The sequence below is a fragment of the Cryptococcus neoformans genome, assembly GCF_000091045.1.
Source record: "Cryptococcus neoformans var. neoformans JEC21 chromosome 9 sequence".
In the NCBI taxonomy this organism is placed as follows: Eukaryota; Fungi; Basidiomycota; class Tremellomycetes; order Tremellales; family Cryptococcaceae; genus Cryptococcus; species Cryptococcus deneoformans.
In genome coordinates, this window is record NC_006694.1 from 1,016,270 (window position 1) to 1,035,179 (window position 18,910).

An 18,910-nucleotide genomic window follows, 5' to 3' on the forward strand; every position below is an offset into this window, starting at 1 on the left:
TTATCCGTTGCCTGCTGGTGTTTGTTTACAAACTCGGGATTATTCTGATTTTTTTTTTGAAGGGAGCGGCTGGCTACTCATCGCTCGCCACTCATCCACTCACCAACAATCTACGTCTCGTCCGTCCATCTTCCAGTTTTTTCTTCACATTTCCTTGCATATTTGTGGCTTTATATCTCGACCAGTACTTTTGCCTTGCCAATCAGAATCGAACAAACAGCAACAAAGCACAAAGATGGTGTGCAAAAAGTGTGAAAAGGTCTGTCAGCATGCCCTCCACCATCCGCCGTTTGAACCATTTTGCTGACATACTGCACAGAAAACATCAACATTGGCCACAACAGACCCCTTCCAGCCTGCTTCTTCCACCCGAAAGATTGGGGAGAACAAGTTATTAAGTGCAAGAGCAAAGGCAGCCCCGTACACTAAGCCGGGACAAGGGTCTAAAAAAGGAAGCATTAACCCATATGGAAACAAGTGCATCGATTGCAAGGTGAGTATCCATATACCAATCTTCAAGATATCTTTTAACGGAGCTGATTGAATGCTGCAGCAATCAGTACAGCAGAATAATGCCACTCGATGTCAAAAATGCGCGTATAAGAAGGTGGGTTTCATTGTGCTAGGAATGCGACGTTCGTTAAGTACTAATGGCATCTGTAGGGACTCTGTGCTATTTGCGGTAACCTTATTCTAGACACATCTCGTGAGTATTTCGCACAATTTATTGAGATTTTTTAAGGTCGATGACTAATAATTATCAGGCTACAAGCAGACAGCAAAATAAAACAGATACCCAGTCGTCAAGTTTCTTTCCGTCATTTTCGCTACATGAATGTTGTATGAACAAGTAAATGCAAATATTGTAAGCAACAGGTAAATATACACAAGGAAATAAAACCGAATTGGGCATATGAATAGAGGGAATCTAGAACATTTTGACGTCAAGTATCTCACTTGGTTTTTCGTATCAGACTTCCAAATCTCTTCAGTCCTTTTTCTTTCGCCGGCGCTGGCGGTGCTTCTTCGTCTACATCATTTTCCGCTACCACATTGCCACTTGATCTGCTCGCGATTCGCATCATATTCTTCGCCCTAATACTCAGACTCGAAACACTTCTGTTTTTGCCATGACCGAGTTCACTAGGACCTAAGGGGCTCGTCAACGATCTACGATGGTCCTTCTTTCGTGCGCTTCCCGTTCTACTAGGAGTTCGGAAAGGAGGGCTTGTAGGCGTAGTGATGCCAGCGCGGACGGGAGTTGAAGGCGTATTATGAGTAGTAGAGGTGGATTCGCGAGGTGTGTGGGTATGAGTGCTTGCACTATGGACAGTAAGGGGTTGACCACCGGAGGAAGGCAATCTACCAATCCTCAAAGGAGGCAGATTATAGCCCTCCGAACCCATCGTTGAAGTGATGTTCGGTTCTCTGTGGTCAGAGAAAGAACGGTCGGCGGATGAGCGGTGAAAGCTGATCGAAATGGACGGCTGGCTTTTAGTCGAGCTGTAGTATTTGCCGTGATCAGACGAGTCGGGAGCGAATGAAGGGAAGGAAGGGAAATGGTCGTCCGAAGAAGCAGATGATGAGGGGAAACCAGCCTCCTCAGCGAAGGATTTGTATAGTTCTCATCAAGGAATAAGCAAAGACTACAAATTCAGCAGTTAAAAAACTCACGGTTCTTCAAAATCTCGTAGAAGGCGACATCTCTGCATATCCGCTTATGCACTTCCAAACTGTCCTGAATTGCGCGCACGTATTGTATTATGGCGGTTTTGAGCTGCTGAATTTCCTCACAATCTTCCGGGTGACTGTCCAAATAAGTGCCCTCAATAAACAGCTGGATGAGTGGACGAAAATTAGTTACTATTGCCTGTTGACAGCTTACCATTCACGTATCCACGTACCTCGCGATATCTCTTGATTCTCTCACTGACCGGTGAGTCCACGGCATTGTTGATGGCTGTTCCCAAAGCCTTCGATCTATAGCAATGTCAGTTCCAACCTTCCAAACCAACTGCTGATCAAACTCACTCGGGCAGTCGACCATTTTCCCCTCTGCTCGATTTCTGCAAACTCTTGATAGCTGCCTTGATCTCCATTATGGCCATTGCTATTGGAGCAATCTGCTCATATCGAATGTTGACAATTTCGCCACGGCAAAGCACACCTGGGAGTTCGTCCTTTGCTGCAAGAACATCAATCACTGCGCGCACGTTCACGAGGATAGCTCACTTATCAACAAAGTCTTTTCTGTCCACGCCAAGGCCGTTTCTCTCTCCCCTGGGTCCTTCAAATACGGTCTCACACTGCTGAATCTCCTGATCCCATTCCACCTCCAATAACTTTGGACGTTGTCCGACACATTCTCCCCAAAGACAGGGTTAGTCAAGTCAGGTTCAGGGGTTACAGGCATAATCCATATGACGGGGTCGGTACCACGTTTGATGGACTCTGGTGGAGGTATTTTGGAGCGATGGATCGTGGCCTGGCGATATTTGGTTTGCAAAATGTCACAGCTTGCTCCAGATGTCAACGCCCTTTCGGGAAAACATAAATTCAAGTTACTCACAAATCCGTGTACTTTTGCCCTACTTGGGCCCTGATCACATAATCTTTGTTCTTGTCCAGTGAAAGAATGTCTCCGAAGTATGCCACCCTAAAGTACTCCTGTTTTGGCCTCGGCGCCTCCCCGATAGTCATCCACAGCTTCGCTTGATGTCCGAGAAGTTCAGTGATCATGTTAATGTCGTATGTGAGCCTTTGATGCTGGGTGATGAGCTCTTGACAAAGGTTGATGGAGAACTCATGAGCTTCGGCTTGTGCTATAAGCGGTAGTCAGAATCGTCGTTAGGTATAAGAGTTGGGCTTACCAAGATATCCCAGGATGTGATAGTAGATTGCCTGTTTTCTTGCAAACTCACTATGAGCAGGTAGCTCCAAATCGCCCCATCTTCCAGCATCCACCCAATGTTCGTCTCCCACTTTCCACTTATAGATGTCGGCATGCAATTTCAACGCAAGCCCAGCTCCGAGCCAGTTCTTGACGCTCTTGCTATTTTTCACCAGCTCATGCACATATCTCACATACAAGCCTTTCCTACCCATCGCGCTGACAAAATTCATCAGCTGGTAAATTGCGGTGGCGCGCTCATCATGCCATAGCGGGCCAACAGGTACGTCCCGAAGAGCCAATAGTAGGTCAATGAAGTACTCGGCCTGAGAGAGGAAGCTTGAGAGCTTGGTAGTAAACGATGGATGAATCTCCGGAGAGGATTCGAAGACGTTACGAAGTTCGGCAACAAAATAAGATTTCAGCGTGGGGTCAGACGAAGAGGGAGTGGCTTCGGCCGTGAACTATCGAAACATTCAGTTACGCTATTTTTCACTACATCCTTAATTGTACTTACCAGTTTATCCAGGGTCACAAAGACTTCTGTCTCTATAGAAGTGCACTCCTTATCCAGGAGATGCTCAGCATATATTAAGGAGAACAGTATTTCGACTGCCGTCTCACACAATACATCGTGGCCTGATTGACACAGCTCCAGCACCTTGCTTCCCAATCCGGTGAACTTCGTCTGATACCCTCCCATCCTTAACGCGTGACCCCCAGGGATGTCAAGAGGCCATCCAACTGCGTTCCAAAGCCTCAACAGTAGCCTCGCACCGCCCTCCCTCAAATCTCCAGAAATGATCCATTCTGCTCGTCGACGTTGAGGCGTTTGGTCTTCCAGAGTTAACTCTTCAGATCCGCAGAAGTCGCATAAGAGTTCAAAACATTTTCGCCAGAGATTGGCATCGAATCCCTCGATTTTACTAGGGAAAATGCTGTTCCCAGTAGATTTGGGAGGAGACGGTACAAATATATCGTCTTCCATTACCGTCGCGATGCACTCGAGAAGCTTCAGTAAGCCGCTGAAGCACATTGATCTCAGGGTAAGCCATTGGCTCGGGAAAGCCTCAAAGCTGATAACAGATTTGACAAAGTCGAAGGAGTGGATAAAGAGCTTTCCGCAAGACTCTGCACCTTCGATTTCCAATGTTTCTCTGATCCACCTAATGATGCTGTCTACCGGAGTAGCCAGGATCACATTCACGATGACAACTGCACACTCTGCGAGACCGCAATTAAACAGCTCTGATGCAGACATGCCAGAGTCATTCGCATTCTGATGGGCCTCGAAGAGAGATGGAGGTGGTAATTGAGAGATAAGGGCGAAGGGGTAAGAAGTAGGGAATATATCGGGAGTATCTTCCCAGATGGACGAAGTGATTGAAGAGCGTTGTCTGTGGAAGGCATCGAGGGTTCGTGGATTGGAGAGTTCTGCGTATGAGGAATAGAGTCCTGAAAGAAGGGTCAGACAATACTCGAGGTTATCTTCTTCCTGTCGCTTGACGTCTTCATTCGCTTGAACTTGCGGGGATACGTAGCACTGTTGTAGCTTATCTGTCATCCAGGCCAAGCCCTACATTCTCGTCATCTATCATCCTGCTATATGAGCTTGCTCCGATTACTTACTGTGACAGCCAACCTATTACACTCTAGCCATTTCATCCTTCGCCCATCCTTTGCCGTTTGATCAGGCTCCATGCCTCCGCTGTACTCATCGAATCGTCCAAGATGAGGTTTCAACCACCTCACAATGGCAGGAACCAACAATCTCCTGCTCTCTGACATCTCAAAAGTATTCTTGACGACCTGCAACAACAACAACAGCTTATAGACAGCAATACTTCCTGTGGCGTACGAGAGAGTGTCGGCAAAAGCAATGATTATCTCGGCTATTTCAAGAGGCTGGAAGATATGGGCGAGATCGGGAAGAATATTGGCATAATGCTGCACGGCCAAAGTCTGGGTACCGATGAGGCTCTTGTCAGGTGATTCCATGAGATTATTGATTTCCTTCAAAATGTGCTTGATCTGGCTCTGAAACTCTGCTTCAATATGCGCCGAAGTGACATCGGCCCCGACACTTCTCCCACGATCCTGTTCTCGTGAACGAATGATGAACTGGAAGAACAGGTGCCAAACTTTCAAGAACAGTCGATAATCTTTCGTATGCGGCAAGGCCATTACTGACTTCATCGAGCGAAGTAGTTGAAACGAAGCGGCCGGAAAGTGAAATTGTTTGCTGGTGTACATATGAAGAATAGCCTTGAAGTTGGGGAAGCGCCTGTCATTGGCCATTGTGAGGACTTTGACCATGCCTTTGAAAACAAGATCGTTCAGTTGCTCCTGTCGTTCACTCAGGCTAGTCACCAGGATACCGAACAATGAATCCAACACCTGCGGCACAAATCGGGAAATCTCTTCCTCTTCCACAAAACCAAACATCTTGAGCATCTCGCAAAGTCCGATGGCATTTTCCGACTCTGTCGCAGTCTGCCAGGCGAACAAGGAGCGAAGTGTCTCATCCTGTGTATGAACACTCGAGCAAAGCCTGGTTCTGATCATAACCCTATCTCTCAAAGGGGACATACCCTTGAGAATCGTATCAGGCAGAACAGGATCGTGAGCCCAGTCCTTCGCACTATGCGGGGCGTCGAAATACAGACTTGGCGTTGATTGAAAGTTCTTATCCATGTGGTAGAGCACAAGCTCATGATCATCATCCTTGACAAATATGTTCGCAGTTGAAATCGGAAGATAGGTAAAGGCGAACGGCTTTTCAGCCTCGTCCGCAGTCATTTGCTTGTTTTTACTCTTGGAGCCGAACGTAAGAAAAAGATGGTATTCTGACAACTGGACTGGGAGAGGTATCTTGACAAGTTCGTCGTACACCGGTTTGTCGTTATGGTGGAATACCATTGAATTCCATTGGGACGTACCGGGTTCGCCTGATCCGCCTGCCATGATAGCATCTTCAACAACAGTCCCATCTGCCTTTCTCATCTCCATAGTCACCTGCACATCACTGTTGTAACCAGGTGAAACGTTTTTCTTCAGTCTCATAGAACCGGAAGAGGAAGAAGGTGCAGATGTGAAGGAAGCTGAACATAGCTTGATGTAGAGATCATGTCGTGAATGGCCAGGGAAGACGACATCTGGGAACGAGAGACGAGATGTAAGAGGGATGTCCAACAAAAGGGAGGGATGTTCGCGAACAAGCTGAGGGGCTGGGCCGCGTAATGATTTGAGATAGAGAACGATACTCTGTGCTCTATATGATCGAATAACATCAGATGAATATCTATAAAAGCCAAAGAGACAGCTCACCTTGAAAAATCCATGTATTGTTTGACGCGATTGTGAATCACATCATCAAACATTCCCGCAAAATCCTTCTCTTCCCTCGGGACATAGATCTTCACGCTTTGCTCCACCCCTCCGCCATCCCTATCCAGGCCATCGCCCATCAACTTGCTCATCGGAGGCAAAAGCATGACAGCCCAACCTAACGGTCTCCTAACTCTGACTTTCCCGCCAAATCCTGATCCTCCACCAATCGTACTGGAAGGTGCATTAGTGGTGCCTGTTGTTGTCGGCGGTCGATGAGTCTCTGGTCCATAGGCAGAGGTGACGGAAAAAGAATCGTCAGTAAGATTCATCAATGAATCACCCCGCCATTGGTTGTGACCAGAGAGTCCAGTTTCCGAGATACCATATAAACTCGAGCGCTGGCCAGCAACAGAAGCTGAGAGAGACGCCGGCAGCATGCTATCGTCGGACCGCATCTTCATAGCCCCGTTCCTTATTATCTTGCATACAAGATACGTGTCTGGCGCAAGGTCTTCGACTTTTAGATCTGTGAAAAGGGTTCGTATCCTCCCTAAGCGTTGTTCCGAATCGCGCGCCGGGGAGCCATAGTGGTTCAAAATGAGACAATACTCTTCGGAGATAAATCTCTTGTCGGCTTTGTTATAGAGGGAAAAGTACAGTTCTGCGGTTTCACCGGGGGCGCAAGGGTTGGCGACGAAGGCACGCAATTCGAGGAACAGGTGGTAGAATGACCCTGCTGGTAAGTCAGATAGTTCACCCTTGGAGGATGTAAGCGTATGCGACTGGAATACTGCTTTCTGAGGAGTTAAGAAGACTTCGGCAAAGACATTGTCGAGAGGTATAACGTCGATATAAGCGAGCCGGACTTGATAGACGTAACAACTTATCCCTCCCACCCACTTCGTCCCGCTATAGGCCCTTTCCCTATCGACCACTACCACACTGCCGTCTTCCAAATTTCTCACAATGACATCCAAACCCTGCGCGACATTGCACTTGACAAGGCGAGAGACACATTCGCGACGGACACGAACAAGTTCATCGCCACTAAGCATTTGTGAGAGTAGCTGGCGCCGACCCAGAGAAAGGGCATCGATGTGTTGAGTGACAGTATTGAAAAGGCGGTACTCTCGGTTTGCCAGATATGTTGGTAATCTCTACACATTGCGAGTCAGCGCAATCTTTCCCCTGCAGATGGGGTCATTACATACGCTGTACCATTCCCTGATTGCACATGCTATCTCATCTATTAGGGGCCATTGTTGCCCGCCCGCGGTGGAGTCCCCCGCGGTAAGCCTTGGAAGAGGAGGCTGGTCCTTATCTTCTTCGATCACAGTCTTTCGCTGCTCGAGCACGAGAGATTTTGGTCTATTCGGTTTTGAAAAGCTGTTCTTCGAGCCTTTTCTTGACAATGCATCTACGGGTCTTCCTTCCGATGATCCAACTTCGACCACGCCCCTCTCAAGACCGAAATTTTGCGGCTTGGAGACCAGCCCTGCGTAGCCTTCATCCTCTTCTTTCACCGTGTCCATTTCGCTCAATATTCCGGTCCCTAAAGCTCGAAGATTGTAATCCGATTCTTCGAGAACCCTTCTATTTCTTTGCTCCGCAGCTTGGATAGCCTTTTCGTAGGCGATAGAGAGCTCTCCAGTATCGTTTTCATTTCCTGGACGGATATGACAAACGGAAGCGGGGAATATGCCAGTTAATACCGATGGCTCTGGTCGAGGAAAGGAAACCGTTTGAGCAGACATTGCTTCGGATGGGATGACAGGAGAGAGGGAGGTGATGGATACGGCTTGGACAACAAAACTTCCGGCAGGTGGCATGAGTAATTGATAAAATATGCGAGGGACGAACTTACCCTCTATACCATAAGTCACCCCTTCCGTCCTCTTCGATCGGACATCGGTATTCTTCAAAGGCATAAAACTCATCTCCGATATCCAGTCGTATCTCATACGGGTTTCTCTCCCCCTGAGGATACAAGTCACCCCCAGCCAGATCTGGTTTACCACCTGACCAAGGCAAGATATCCAGACCATGTTGCGGGACGAAAGGTGGTAATTTCGGCGATGTCTCATCTAGCGTCGTCGGAGTAGGTGGAGGCACCTCTGGATGGAATGGGTATATAACAAATCCCGAATAGATATACGGAAGCGGCTGCCATGTACCTGTCACGCTTGAACGGTAGTCAGCGACGTGTTCAGGACTTTCTCTGCTCGTAAAGAAGGCAGCAAATAATGAGTCCTTCTTGAACGAGATGACTTACTGCTGTGAGCGAGAAGGTCCGGGCGCGGAATCGCGGAAAGAGTGGTAACTCGAAGCCATGTACGGCTGTTGCGAGCTCATGTATGGCTCTGGGGTATAACGAGTGCTAGGAATAAATATCGATGCAAGAGAAGAGAAAGAAAAGGACCAAACAAGAAGGAATCGGCGTGTACTCCAGTCTGACCCATGTTGTAGTAAAGAAAGTCATGATCTCAGCGGACCGTGCCTGGTTGCCGATAGCAGATAACCATTCAAATTTCCACCTCAAACTGAAGCAATAACAGATCACACTGCAGATAGATCAGAGATGCCTATTTCAAAGCAATTCGTCAGGTATGTACATCCACATAGTAAGCGCACAGCCTGACGAATAACCAGAATCGCCCCTCTCAAGGCCACTTTTACACATACACGCTTTCATCTTGCTCTTCGAACAGTCGACCACCCTGTCGTATACCATCGCCTACTGCTTTTCAGAATCAACAAGCCAGGTGCAGAGAGCAGCGGATCTGTCATAGGACAAGTCTCAACAGGTCTTTCATCATGGAGAGCCCCCGAGCTGTACTGTATGGAAGAGACCTGCCCGCATCTCGGTGCGCCATTGAGCCACGCGGAGATCGAGGACATCGAGGACACACGAGCGATTGGTAAGTGATTTTCTCGTGGTGAATAAACATCAAGAACTTATGGTACTTTTAAGTTTGTCCATGGCATCAGTATGATTTTGGTATGTTTGATCGAGCATTCCGTCAACGCTTACTGACCTTCATCGTAGACTTGAAGGATGGTTCAAGCTGTAAGCCAATAGAGTATGCATTCATTGACATTCTAATAATATATCTTTTGCTAGCGACTGGTCTTCAAGCTTGCACATATGAAGTGAAGGTGCAAGGTATAGAAGATGAGGCCGAGGTATGGGTTGAAGCACCGCACACTGAGAGTTTTGGAACAGATGCCGACCGCCAATGGGAACTTGTTGAAATGAGAGGTGTCAGCGAAGGTGGGACCTCTTGATGATCTTAGTAAAAAGTGGCTTATCAAATTGCGTAGAGTTCCTGGACCCTCCTATTCCCTCTCTTGCCTCTCTCTCCGTGTCAGGACATTGTTCTCCATCTTCATTACCTCCACATCTCTCTCACAGTGCTCCAACTCTGCCAGATCCTTTACCGACGTCTCTCCTAGCATTCGCTCACCTTATCCTTCGAACTTCCGACCCACAGCTGAAATGTCTGCTCACTCGAGAAGCTGTAACCCGTTTAAGAGCAGGCCAGCTCAAGTCCATACGGCCAACCAAGGGTGAGATCAAGAGGGAAAGAGAGAATGGAGGTTTGGTAGATGAGCCACCTAGAGAGGTCGAAATTATTGCGCCAGGAAAGACGCCTAGGCGAGGAAAGGGCGGGAGCGAGAAATCTCGCATTCTCATGCTTCGTAAGCCTTTATGTCTATTTTAACCCGTCTATCAGTACGCTCATTCCGGCACTAGACGCTCTCGCCAACATTGAGCAGTATGCGATCGATCTGGCATGGGATATCATTGCCCGCTTCGCACACGTTGAGGTAAATGGCGAAAGATTACCTGTAGAATTTTTCTTGGACTGGGCCAAAGTCGCAGAGGATGAGGCGAAGCATTATACATTACTGGCTAGACGACTAGTGGTGTGTAATATGTTCCAAAGATGAAGCGTGATCATGCTGACGCATTTGTAGGAAATGGGCTCATACTTTGGCGCTCACACAGGTAAGCGCTACGATTCGTATTCTCCCTACATATTCCTTGTCTGCCATTCATTCACCACTGAATCTAGTGCATGCTGGCCTTTGGGAATCTGCAACCCAAACGGCCGACTCTCTCTCCGCGCGCATAGCGATCATCCATCTTGTCGCTGAAGCTCGAGGGATCGACATGAACCCGCTTACATTAGCCAAACTTCAGGCAGCCGGAGATGTCGAGAGCTCAAAGGTACTGGAGATCATTCATGCCGATGAGATTACCCGTGAGTTCCCGTCAGGTCTTAGATTTGTTTCAGACCGTGTTGACATACACCCGAAAGATGTGACTACCGGCCATCGATGGTTTACTTGGCTGTAAGTTTACTCTTCCTCTATCTGGTCTATGTCGGTTTCTTCTGGCGCAGAAATCCTAATTCGATTTATGTTTTCCCTTAATATTAGGTGCGCAAAGCAAGGGTTGGATCCCATCGCCACTTTCCGTTCTGAAGTCGAGGCCAACTTCCGGGGGAAAATCAAAGGCCCCTTCAACGCTGAAGATCGTCTTAAAGCTGTACGTCCTTCCCGTCTCCAGCGAACTTTTTTATCGTTACTTTCCAATTGATGGTTTCCGGATTCTTATCATCGAAAGGAACAGTCGCTAACTTTCACACCCTTTAAAAATCTAGGGCTTAACACCTGACTTCTACGAAGATCTCACAGGACAGCTTGGCTGGAAGGAAGAGTTGGTTAAGAGGGCAGAGAAGGCTGCAAGAGAGGCCGAGGGGGACGAGCATCTTCATCCGAGATTGACATAACATGCGTGTATCGTTAATTCATTGGCTGTCATTCGCTGGTCATTAGCATGTACGATTCTCGCCCTATCGTATCGTACGGTATATCCGAAATCCCCGTCTTCGGTCCGTCGTAACGTATTTCTTCCTATGAGATTTCAGAACTCTAATAAGCAGAGAATATCCCCTACGCCGTGCAATGCTGCCAACTCCCCCAACCAGATAACTGATTCGTGCGTCATATTTGGTATCGTACCAGTATGTATATAGAAAAAAAAAACCTAGGTACATAATAACCTGTTTCGTTGCAATTTGTAACTGGGATATCTGACTCTATCTGCCATGCCCGCGATTGACGCATCAGGTAGTAATAGATATGAATGACAGGCACAATAATGATAATCCCCCGCGCAATCCGTTACTGGTCTGGCGACTGCTGCGAACCCTCGGACCTGTCGGCAGCAGTGGTCATTCGTTCGGGGGCGACGTGGTTGGCGCCGCTTACTGCACAGTTTTGTCTACTGTTACTAGGCCTTCAGGTCGTTAACTACTACTTTTTGCTATAATTTCGCGTCTGTCGGCATTTCAGAGTAAACTGTCCAACATTGCGGAAACCATCTTGAGATCTGGCCTCTAAAGTCACGCATGGGTCATTTTGCCTTACCGCGATGGAAAGCACAGCAGCGGACTATAAGTAATGTATTAGCTTCTAGTCACAGTACAAGAGTAGCTAGTGGATGAATGATGAGAGGGGGGGAGGAGTGGATAGCGTCCAAATAGCGTGGCCGACAGTACTAGTGGTATTACGCGTCACGCGTTGGCGTTACTACCTACTAACATGCCAATCTCGGAGATGGACAGGATTCTGAATTCTGATATGCTATTTGTGAATCTTGACCCATAGCTGTCACCAACAACTGTCGGGTTGGCAGTGCTCAATGAGCAGGGTACGCAATAGTTGAATAATACCAGGTACGAACGGTAAAAAGGCACGGATAAGTCGTTCTTTCGTATAACACGACCTGATGAAGTACAAATAACAATAGTGGTATGTAAATGTGCTTATCAAGTCCAGGTTTCCGACACTTAAGTATCGGATAGCGTTAACAAATGCCGAAAGACGAGGAAAGTCCGGTTTATGCGGCTGTTCATCGTCTGCGAACCCAGCACAGCCTCTGTAGTACTGCGATTATTATTAAACGCAACATACCAACCCCTCGGACCAGGTGCAGCTATGATTGATATCTTCTACGCGCTGACATTGGCGTTCGCTACTGTATGTTGTAATATCGGCTCATCCTTCTTTCTTACTGCAAGGACCAATCTGACCGTATGAGCTTGGGGGCAGGGAGAGTGAGAACAACGAAGGCGAACGATGGGGGATCATCCGAATGTCGTTAATGGGTTTTGAAGAATGGATGTAAGGTCTTATTGATCATCGAAACTGTATGATGCCATTTATGCTACAGAGAGCTGCTGCCGCTTCTTCCTTTCTCGTGGCTTCGTTGTGGTGGCTGTCCAGTGGTTCCACGATTGATAAATTTGAATGGTAATAATTAAATGACGGTGCACCGTGGAGCGACCAGAGTGGTGGCCGATTTTTCGGCTGAAATGAGAAAGGCACTCTCAGGGACAGAAGTTTCCGCCAGTATTTGGACTTGTACTTCGAAGCTAACGACGTTAAAAAGAAGAACCATGCCGGGCGAGATTATGGGAAAAATGGGATTTTCGATCTTGAATTGCTCATATTCTCTTTCTTTGTTGGTGGTCTTCGGACCTTTTCTCTTCTTGAGCCGCCTTACATGCTCCCTGCTGATTGGTGGCTTGTACTCTGTACAGAAAAGTGAGGCGGATGATCATGAAGCAGGGTGTTCGAATATGCTTGATGTACATGATGCGTGAAGTTCCATGTTCAAGTTCATGTTCCATATTCCATGCGTGATCCATGACGTGCAGAATGAAAGATCTGCCTGCTGGATGGCCGATTTCCCCTAATTTTGTTTAGCTTTTTGGCTTTGAATATGAACCCCGTTGCCGCTTTACCGTCCACCGGTCCATTTATCCGAATCTCATTTTGTCGGGTGGCGTCTTGTTGAGCATATGAGCTTAACCCTGAGTTTATTAATTCTAAAAGATTTTTGAACGCCTAGAATTTAGCTGTTTTTTTGTGTCGGCCCAACCTGCTAGGTAAGGAGAGTACCGAACTGCTATCGTCGGATATTTGTATGCAACCCAAGAAGGATCTGAAGAAGAAGAACTATTATTAAGAGCAGTCACTGGCTCAAAGCAAGCAGAAAGAACAAAACACAGAACACAAAAGAGCCTTTTTGTGGTGGCGCACAACCCAGTAGGATGTCTTCGGAGGTGAACACACCTTTTTGTCCTTTAACGCGTCCAGCCTTTTTCCCTCGCTTGTTGTCGCTATCTTCAGTCGGTCAATTATTTTGAATCCTTCTTCCATTCTCGACATCCTAATACCTAGCGAGCCTCAGCGATATTAAGCTATAGACTATAAGCTCATCCTCGTTTGGAGAACGGCGGCGACAAACTTCAAAGTCATTACGGTATCTCAACGAGACAAGACATTTTTGATTACCGAAATTGCTGGCTGTCGCCACGGACGCGTTCCTTCACATACATTTGGGTACCAGCATTCTCCCGAAATTCCCATACTAAAACCATTACCTCCCTACATCAATATCCTCAACCTTTCAAGGTCTCTTGCCCTATCTTTCTTCTCGAACGACATTTTTCTTACAGCGTCTGCGAACGAGAAGAACAAAAGGCGAAGACGGAAAGGACAGTGTGGAACGGACATTTGCGAGGGACAGGCGTTTCAAGGAAGACGCTCGGACGTCGGATTATTTGAGCACGCGTCGGTGTCTCTGGTGGAGTCCCGTGGAGATATTGCAGCGAAGCTCTGAGTAAAGCTGGTGGATTGGAGTACATCCAGATACAGCGCTTGCCGCCTGCACCGCAGAAGAAGGAACTGGAGGAGAAAGACGGTATCCACGGTCCACTGGTCATCACCCACGTCCATCGATCTCCTAGCACACAATAGCGGCTCCTCGCGACCTGAACCCTTCGGGCTGCACTCCAAACGGCACACGGTCGGCGCCCCTACTCCCACGAGCCACGACAAGGCCTAAGCTACGGTCCATTGCTCTTCCGCTTGTTACGCAAGCGACGGAACACTTTTTTCGGGTTTCGACGCCCGCTCTCGGCTTGCTTGTAACGGTGCGTGTCACCAACAGTCATTCGATCAACCAACCTGACAACAGTCTTCCTTTGGCTTTTGACAGCTGCGCCCTGCATTTCGTCGACCGCCTTCCATTCCAGGTCAATAATCGCTCCCTATCCCAGTCATCAATTGACTAGACAACCTTTGCCCGGCGTCGATATACCTTTATATTGTCATCATCCTTCTTAAAAGGCCTTTACTCAAGTCCCATCCTCCAAAGGCGATCCTCTTCCGCGACAAATCGTCTGGCCATCTCCACGCAGGACCTCCTTTGTAGTTTCCTCCTCAACGATTCACCATTGCTACCTTGATCTCCCACTATACAAACAGACCAACATCTTCATTCGCTTGCTGCGAGGTCGAGCTGCGACAACTTCGAATCCCCTGTATATTACCAGCTCGGTATATTTGGCCAGTGCTTTTCTTGACTCAGGTGATCCAGGCAAGTCAAGCACGGCCCTCAAGCTCACCACGATCACCCCATACATCAGCCTAGCTTTTCAATGTCTATATCCGGCCCCATCTCCAGGAGGCGTATAGGCTCTGTGAGTCAAAGAGGAAATGAAAGTTTGCCCCAGCTGGACATTCAGAGTATCCAAATGCCGTCAAATCCGTAAGCACGTGTCCTATGATTGCAAAATTGTAACTGATAACACATCAATGACTCAGCCAAAATGCCCTTGCCCTCAAAACAGCGGCGCTGTCAACTTCTACTAGATCTCTACACCAAATTTGCTCCATTTTGAAAAAGAGATTATTATGTGTGGACGGTTTTCAACCATTTTTAGGTGCGTCGTGCAATGTGGCCTGCGCGTCGATGGGAAACAGCTGATTAACGTTATGCATTATCGTAGAACAACCACCTAATGCCGAACCGTTGGATGTCGTTTCACATATGTGTCATCTTTTCCGGCTTGGTTCACCCCTTTGCCACCTTTACAACCTCCTTATCCCATCCTTCGTCGATCCTTTATCACCACTATATGCGGACTTACCAGCGCCTGCCAAAATCGAATACGACTTTCCTCAATTCTACGACTCTTCTAATGGTGTCCGTAATTGGGCCAAGCGACCAGAAAATGCCAAACCCTGCCAAAGATATATAGCAGCCTTTTGCATGGCGATGAAGAAGCGAATAGAGGAAGGAAGATGGACGTCTGATATGTGGGCGTTGCATGAGCTGTGGGGCAAATCGACTGGGGAGGATATCGAAGCGTACGACTCGACGGGCTTGATGAAGGTGCTGAGCACGGTAGAAGAAATGTTGGACAATCTGCCAGTATCTGCCATGTCTCCTATATCACCTCAAACTCCTTTCGCGGCATCGGGTTCCATTGCTCAGCGTGCGCAGTCTAGACAGTCTTATGACTTACCGTTTTCCATGGGCGGAATAGGCTCGGGTGCGAGTGCGGTGGCTAATATGGCGGCGACCATGAATGGTGGGGTGCATATCGAAGCTGGCCCCAGTGAGAACTCTCCAACTGCAGTGGAGATGCAGCGCGGCCTGTCAACATCATTGGCTGACGCCAACGCCTTCAAATCTGTCGAGGAGTTGGTTGCGAGTGAGAAGAGTTACGTGCAGGAGCTGGAAATTCTGGTGAGGTGCTCACAAGAGATGCTGGAGGCCCAGTTGGTGTCCACCGAAACGAACCATCAAATTTTCTCAAATCTGTCAAAGATTTTAGATTTCCACGTGAGCAAACGTTTGGATAAAGTGCATATGCAACCATGCTAACCCAGTTGTATAGCGGAAATTCTTAATCAAACTTGAGACGGAGTATGAGCCTATTCAAGAGCGAGGACCTGGTGCTTGGGCAGAGGGTGTATGGGGCAGGCCGTTCATCCTGAGCGAGGCGGAATTTGACTGCTACGGCCCATACTGTGCCAATTACCTCGACGCTATCACTGTTGTGAATGAGCAGATGCCAATTCTTATGGTGAGTGGAGCCCTGCAGGTCATTGGTGACTGAAATTGACTGTTTCCGCAGCGAGGACAAGAGTTATCCCCGACAGAAAGGCCGTGCTTGGACCCCCAACGGGAATTGCAGGCGTTCATGATTAAGCCTATCCAGAGAATCACCAAATATGGTCTTCTCCTTGATGTATGTCATTATGCGCAAATGAACGAATATAATTGCTAACAATGACGTACAGGCTATTCTCCACGCCACAGCCAAGCATGAGTATCCGTTCCGACCAGAGTTGGAAGAGGCTTCTGCTGCGGTCAAGCGTATTGCCGCCGGTATCAATGAGGTCACAGACTTCAAGGCCAAGCAAGCCACTGTGCGCGAACTTATTGAGCGGGTTGATGACTGGAAAGGTCACGACGTTGACAAGTTTGGATCGCTACATATCGACGACCACTTCACGGTGACCAAGGCTGATCAACCACGAGAATACCACGTTTTCTTGTTTGAGAAAATGATGCTCTGTTGCAAAGAGATCACACCAGAGAAGAAGAAACAGAACAAGAATTCGAGCATGTTAAGGAAAGATCGAGGAACCAGCAAGAGTGGACCGCTTGACAAGAAGAAACTGGCGTTGAAGGGTAGAATATTTGTCTCAAACATTAAGGAAGCCACCATCTTGCCCTCTGAGCCTGGAGGTGAGTTAAATTATCGGTTTCAAGTGACCATAACTAACCATATTATCAAGATGCATATGGCGCTGCTCGATTATTGATCGGATGGACTATTCCTCTTCGAAACCAGGATGGTTACCACGATGATCAGGAAGATTCTTTCGTGATGATCGGTAAGAGTGAAGAACAAATGAGGAAATGGTCGGAGAAGGTTTTGGAACTTGCCAACAACGAGCGCAAGATTCAAGAGGACATGCGAGCGGCAAGAATGAAGGCTGGTCGACTTTCTAATTCTGAAAGGCAGTACTACCAACATTCCTCCTTCGGTCCCCCCACTCCTGCCACAGAGCATCCTCCAGTGTCGCCCTTCAACATGCCTCCACTTCCAAACGGATCGACTACTCCTTATTATTCTGAAGACGAAGACCCCGAAGGCCTCCGCAGTGGTCGCACAACTCCCAGCATTCAAGGGTATCATCCGTACGCTTATTCCGGTCAACCTTCCACCGGTAGGCGAGTGCAGAGCCAGCAATCAGTGACTTCTGTCTTGCCAACAGAGCTTCGCGCTCGTGCTATGACCGAAGACCAATACGGTCCCAGCATGACTCAGTGGCGTACTCAACAACCAACGGCTCCTCCCCTTCCTCGCTTAACGTCTGCCATGTCGGGAATGTCGGTGGCCTCGGAAATTTCCTTCGGCTCTGGACCGGGCAGTACAGGTATACGAACTGGTATGGTCAGGCAGATGAGCTCTACGAGATTACCGCGTGCTACTGAAGTAGACGAGGGAGAGGGGAATCCGATGGATACTCGGGAATCATATGGGAGGTACGGGTCGCTTAGAGGGATGATGCGCGCTCCTAGTCACGCGATGCCTAGCGTGCCCCACCCTCCGCCCCTCCGGAATCGCAGTGCCTCCTCTCCCAATGTCTATCAGCAACCAACTGTCACTGGTGCTGTATCTCTTCCTTACACCGCAGGGCCCAATGGGACTTGGACCACTTCTCCTCTTGCGTCTACTCTTCAGATGAGCACGCATCCTTATGTCCAAAGTACCCCTGTACCTGGGTTTGGACCTAGTAGCTCAACGACTCTTGTGGGTGGAACAGCATACTTCAATAAGCGAATGAGCAATGAGAAGAGATCAAGTGGTGAGAGTCATCACTCCACGACTACCACCGATACTTCAGACCAGACCAGTCCTGCCACGCCATATGGCAGCGGCAACGGAGATGTTCGGGGCCCTTTGAGACAAAATAGTGGCGACAATGTTTCTGGAAGTGTGCTAGTCAAATTGCGGTTTGGCAATGTGGGTAACTCGTACAGCTTGATACGATCAACATGCTAACCTGTGTTTTAAAGGATCAATTCGTTCTCGGTGTCTCACAAGAGATCGACTTCATCACTCTCTATCAGAAAATCCACAAGAAGATTCGCCTGTGCAGCAGCTCTAACCGACCGGCGAATGTGCATGACAAGCTTCAGATCCGCTATGTCGATAATGACGGAGACGAGATCCAAGTCAAGTTTGACTCGGATGTGGAGCTGATGTTTGAGGATGCGAGAGATCAGGCTGGGCATATCAATTTGATTGCCAGATGGGCCGAGGACCGAAGAGGAAGCCCTCAAGGAGAGATTTATTGAGAAGAGAGACGTTTGTAAGGGTAAAAAACAGAGAGAAGGTTGATCATGGCTTATTTTATTTCTTATTCTATTTTCAAAAAAGTTTGTCAGTTTCGTATATTTATTCATCTATGTTTACTACTTTCATGTTTTTCATCTTAGATGGCTGGATTTGGGGTTTGGGTAGTGTCTTCTGTCGTGTTCATCTTTTCTGTGATCAGAAAAAAGTAGAGTACATTTTGTATCAAGTACGTACAGTATGAAGAAATCTCATGAGTGTCAGTCTGTATGCTGCAATAATATGACTGCACGGTGGCGATGTTTTTTCTTGACGCTAATGATGTTGCAGTGCCAAAGAACATGCTTTTTGGCTGCTAAAGTCTTCGTCATGGCGCATAATAATTTGAATCTGGAGTCTTTGATCTGGCGTTAGTATTTCCAGTCGTAAAGTGACATGCACTGTTAAAGTTAAT

General features: G+C 47.8%; 4 protein-coding genes across 4 annotated transcripts; 3 read left to right on the forward strand and 1 right to left on the reverse strand.

The window, feature by feature from the left end:
* The first annotated feature begins 161 nt into the window (after positions 1-161).
* Positions 162-1,030, forward strand: CNI03810 (hypothetical protein). The gene is made up of 5 exons (XM_024657879.1): positions 162-259; positions 320-493; positions 554-607; positions 664-706; positions 765-1,030. The coding sequence occupies exons 1-5, from the start codon at positions 236-238 to the stop codon at positions 785-787; spliced, it is 318 nt and encodes a 105-aa protein (XP_024513453.1). The 5' UTR covers positions 162-235; the 3' UTR covers positions 788-1,030.
* CNI03820 (cytoplasm protein, putative) lies at positions 811-8,636 on the reverse strand. Its single transcript, XM_024657880.1, has 13 exons — positions 8,493-8,636; positions 8,085-8,402; positions 7,432-8,032; positions 6,218-7,377; positions 4,520-6,161; positions 3,408-4,466; positions 2,871-3,354; positions 2,570-2,822; positions 2,233-2,516; positions 2,032-2,185; positions 1,905-1,980; positions 1,675-1,837; positions 811-1,624 (listed from the first exon to the last, which is right to left on the reverse strand). Exons 1-13 carry the CDS (start codon positions 8,570-8,572, stop codon positions 954-956), a joined length of 6,945 nt encoding a protein of 2,314 aa, XP_024513590.1. The 5' UTR covers positions 8,573-8,636; the 3' UTR covers positions 811-953.
* Positions 8,637-8,780: 144 nt separating this feature from the next.
* Positions 8,781-11,229, forward strand: CNI03830 (conserved hypothetical protein). The gene is made up of 12 exons (XM_024657881.1): positions 8,781-8,824; positions 8,870-9,138; positions 9,192-9,218; positions 9,267-9,287; positions 9,342-9,491; positions 9,542-9,919; positions 9,975-10,147; positions 10,199-10,229; positions 10,297-10,485; positions 10,543-10,576; positions 10,664-10,772; positions 10,888-11,229. Exons 1-12 carry the CDS (start codon positions 8,799-8,801, stop codon positions 11,014-11,016), a joined length of 1,536 nt encoding a protein of 511 aa, XP_024513537.1. The 5' UTR covers positions 8,781-8,798; the 3' UTR covers positions 11,017-11,229.
* Positions 11,230-13,271: 2,042 nt separating this feature from the next.
* On the forward strand, positions 13,272-18,716 carry CNI03840 (cell division control protein, putative). Its single transcript, XM_024657882.1, has 9 exons — positions 13,272-14,229; positions 14,295-14,846; positions 14,903-15,021; positions 15,088-15,926; positions 15,982-16,170; positions 16,222-16,335; positions 16,388-16,838; positions 16,889-18,123; positions 18,177-18,716. The coding sequence occupies exons 2-9, from the start codon at positions 14,737-14,739 to the stop codon at positions 18,456-18,458; spliced, it is 3,339 nt and encodes a 1,112-aa protein (XP_024513451.1). The 5' UTR covers positions 13,272-14,229; positions 14,295-14,736; the 3' UTR covers positions 18,459-18,716.
* The last annotated feature ends 194 nt before the right edge of the window (positions 18,717-18,910 follow it).

Bases quoted from the DNA above. Each gene is read 5' to 3' on its own strand.
- CNI03810 (XM_024657879.1), top strand. From the start codon at position 236: ATGGTGTGCAAAAAGTGTGAAAAG. The intron at 260-319 runs GTCTGTCAGCAT...CATACTGCACAG, and splicing joins TGTGCAAAAAGTGTGAAAAG to AAAACATCAACATTGGCCAC. The intron at 608-663 runs GTGGGTTTCATT...TGGCATCTGTAG, and splicing joins AAAAATGCGCGTATAAGAAG to GGACTCTGTGCTATTTGCGG.
- CNI03820 (XM_024657880.1), bottom strand. From the start codon at position 8,572: ATGAGCTCGCAACAGCCGTACATGGCTTCGAGTTACCACTCTTTCCGC. The intron at 8,033-8,084 runs GTAAGTTCGTCC...ACCTGCCGGAAG, and splicing joins GGTGACTTATGGTATAGAGG to TTTTGTTGTCCAAGCCGTAT. The intron at 4,467-4,519 runs GTAAGTAATCGG...ACGAGAATGTAG, and splicing joins GTAATAGGTTGGCTGTCACA to GGCTTGGCCTGGATGACAGA.
- CNI03830 (XM_024657881.1), top strand. From the start codon at position 8,799: ATGCCTATTTCAAAGCAATTCGTCAG. The intron at 10,148-10,198 runs GTGTGTAATATG...ACGCATTTGTAG, and splicing joins TACTGGCTAGACGACTAGTG to GAAATGGGCTCATACTTTGG. The intron at 10,230-10,296 runs GTAAGCGCTACG...CACTGAATCTAG, and splicing joins ATACTTTGGCGCTCACACAG to TGCATGCTGGCCTTTGGGAA.
- CNI03840 (XM_024657882.1), top strand. From the start codon at position 14,737: ATGTCTATATCCGGCCCCATCTCCAGGAGGCGTATAGGCTCTGTGAGT. The intron at 16,336-16,387 runs GTATGTCATTAT...AATGACGTACAG, and splicing joins AATATGGTCTTCTCCTTGAT to GCTATTCTCCACGCCACAGC. The intron at 18,124-18,176 runs GTGGGTAACTCG...TGTGTTTTAAAG, and splicing joins TCAAATTGCGGTTTGGCAAT to GATCAATTCGTTCTCGGTGT.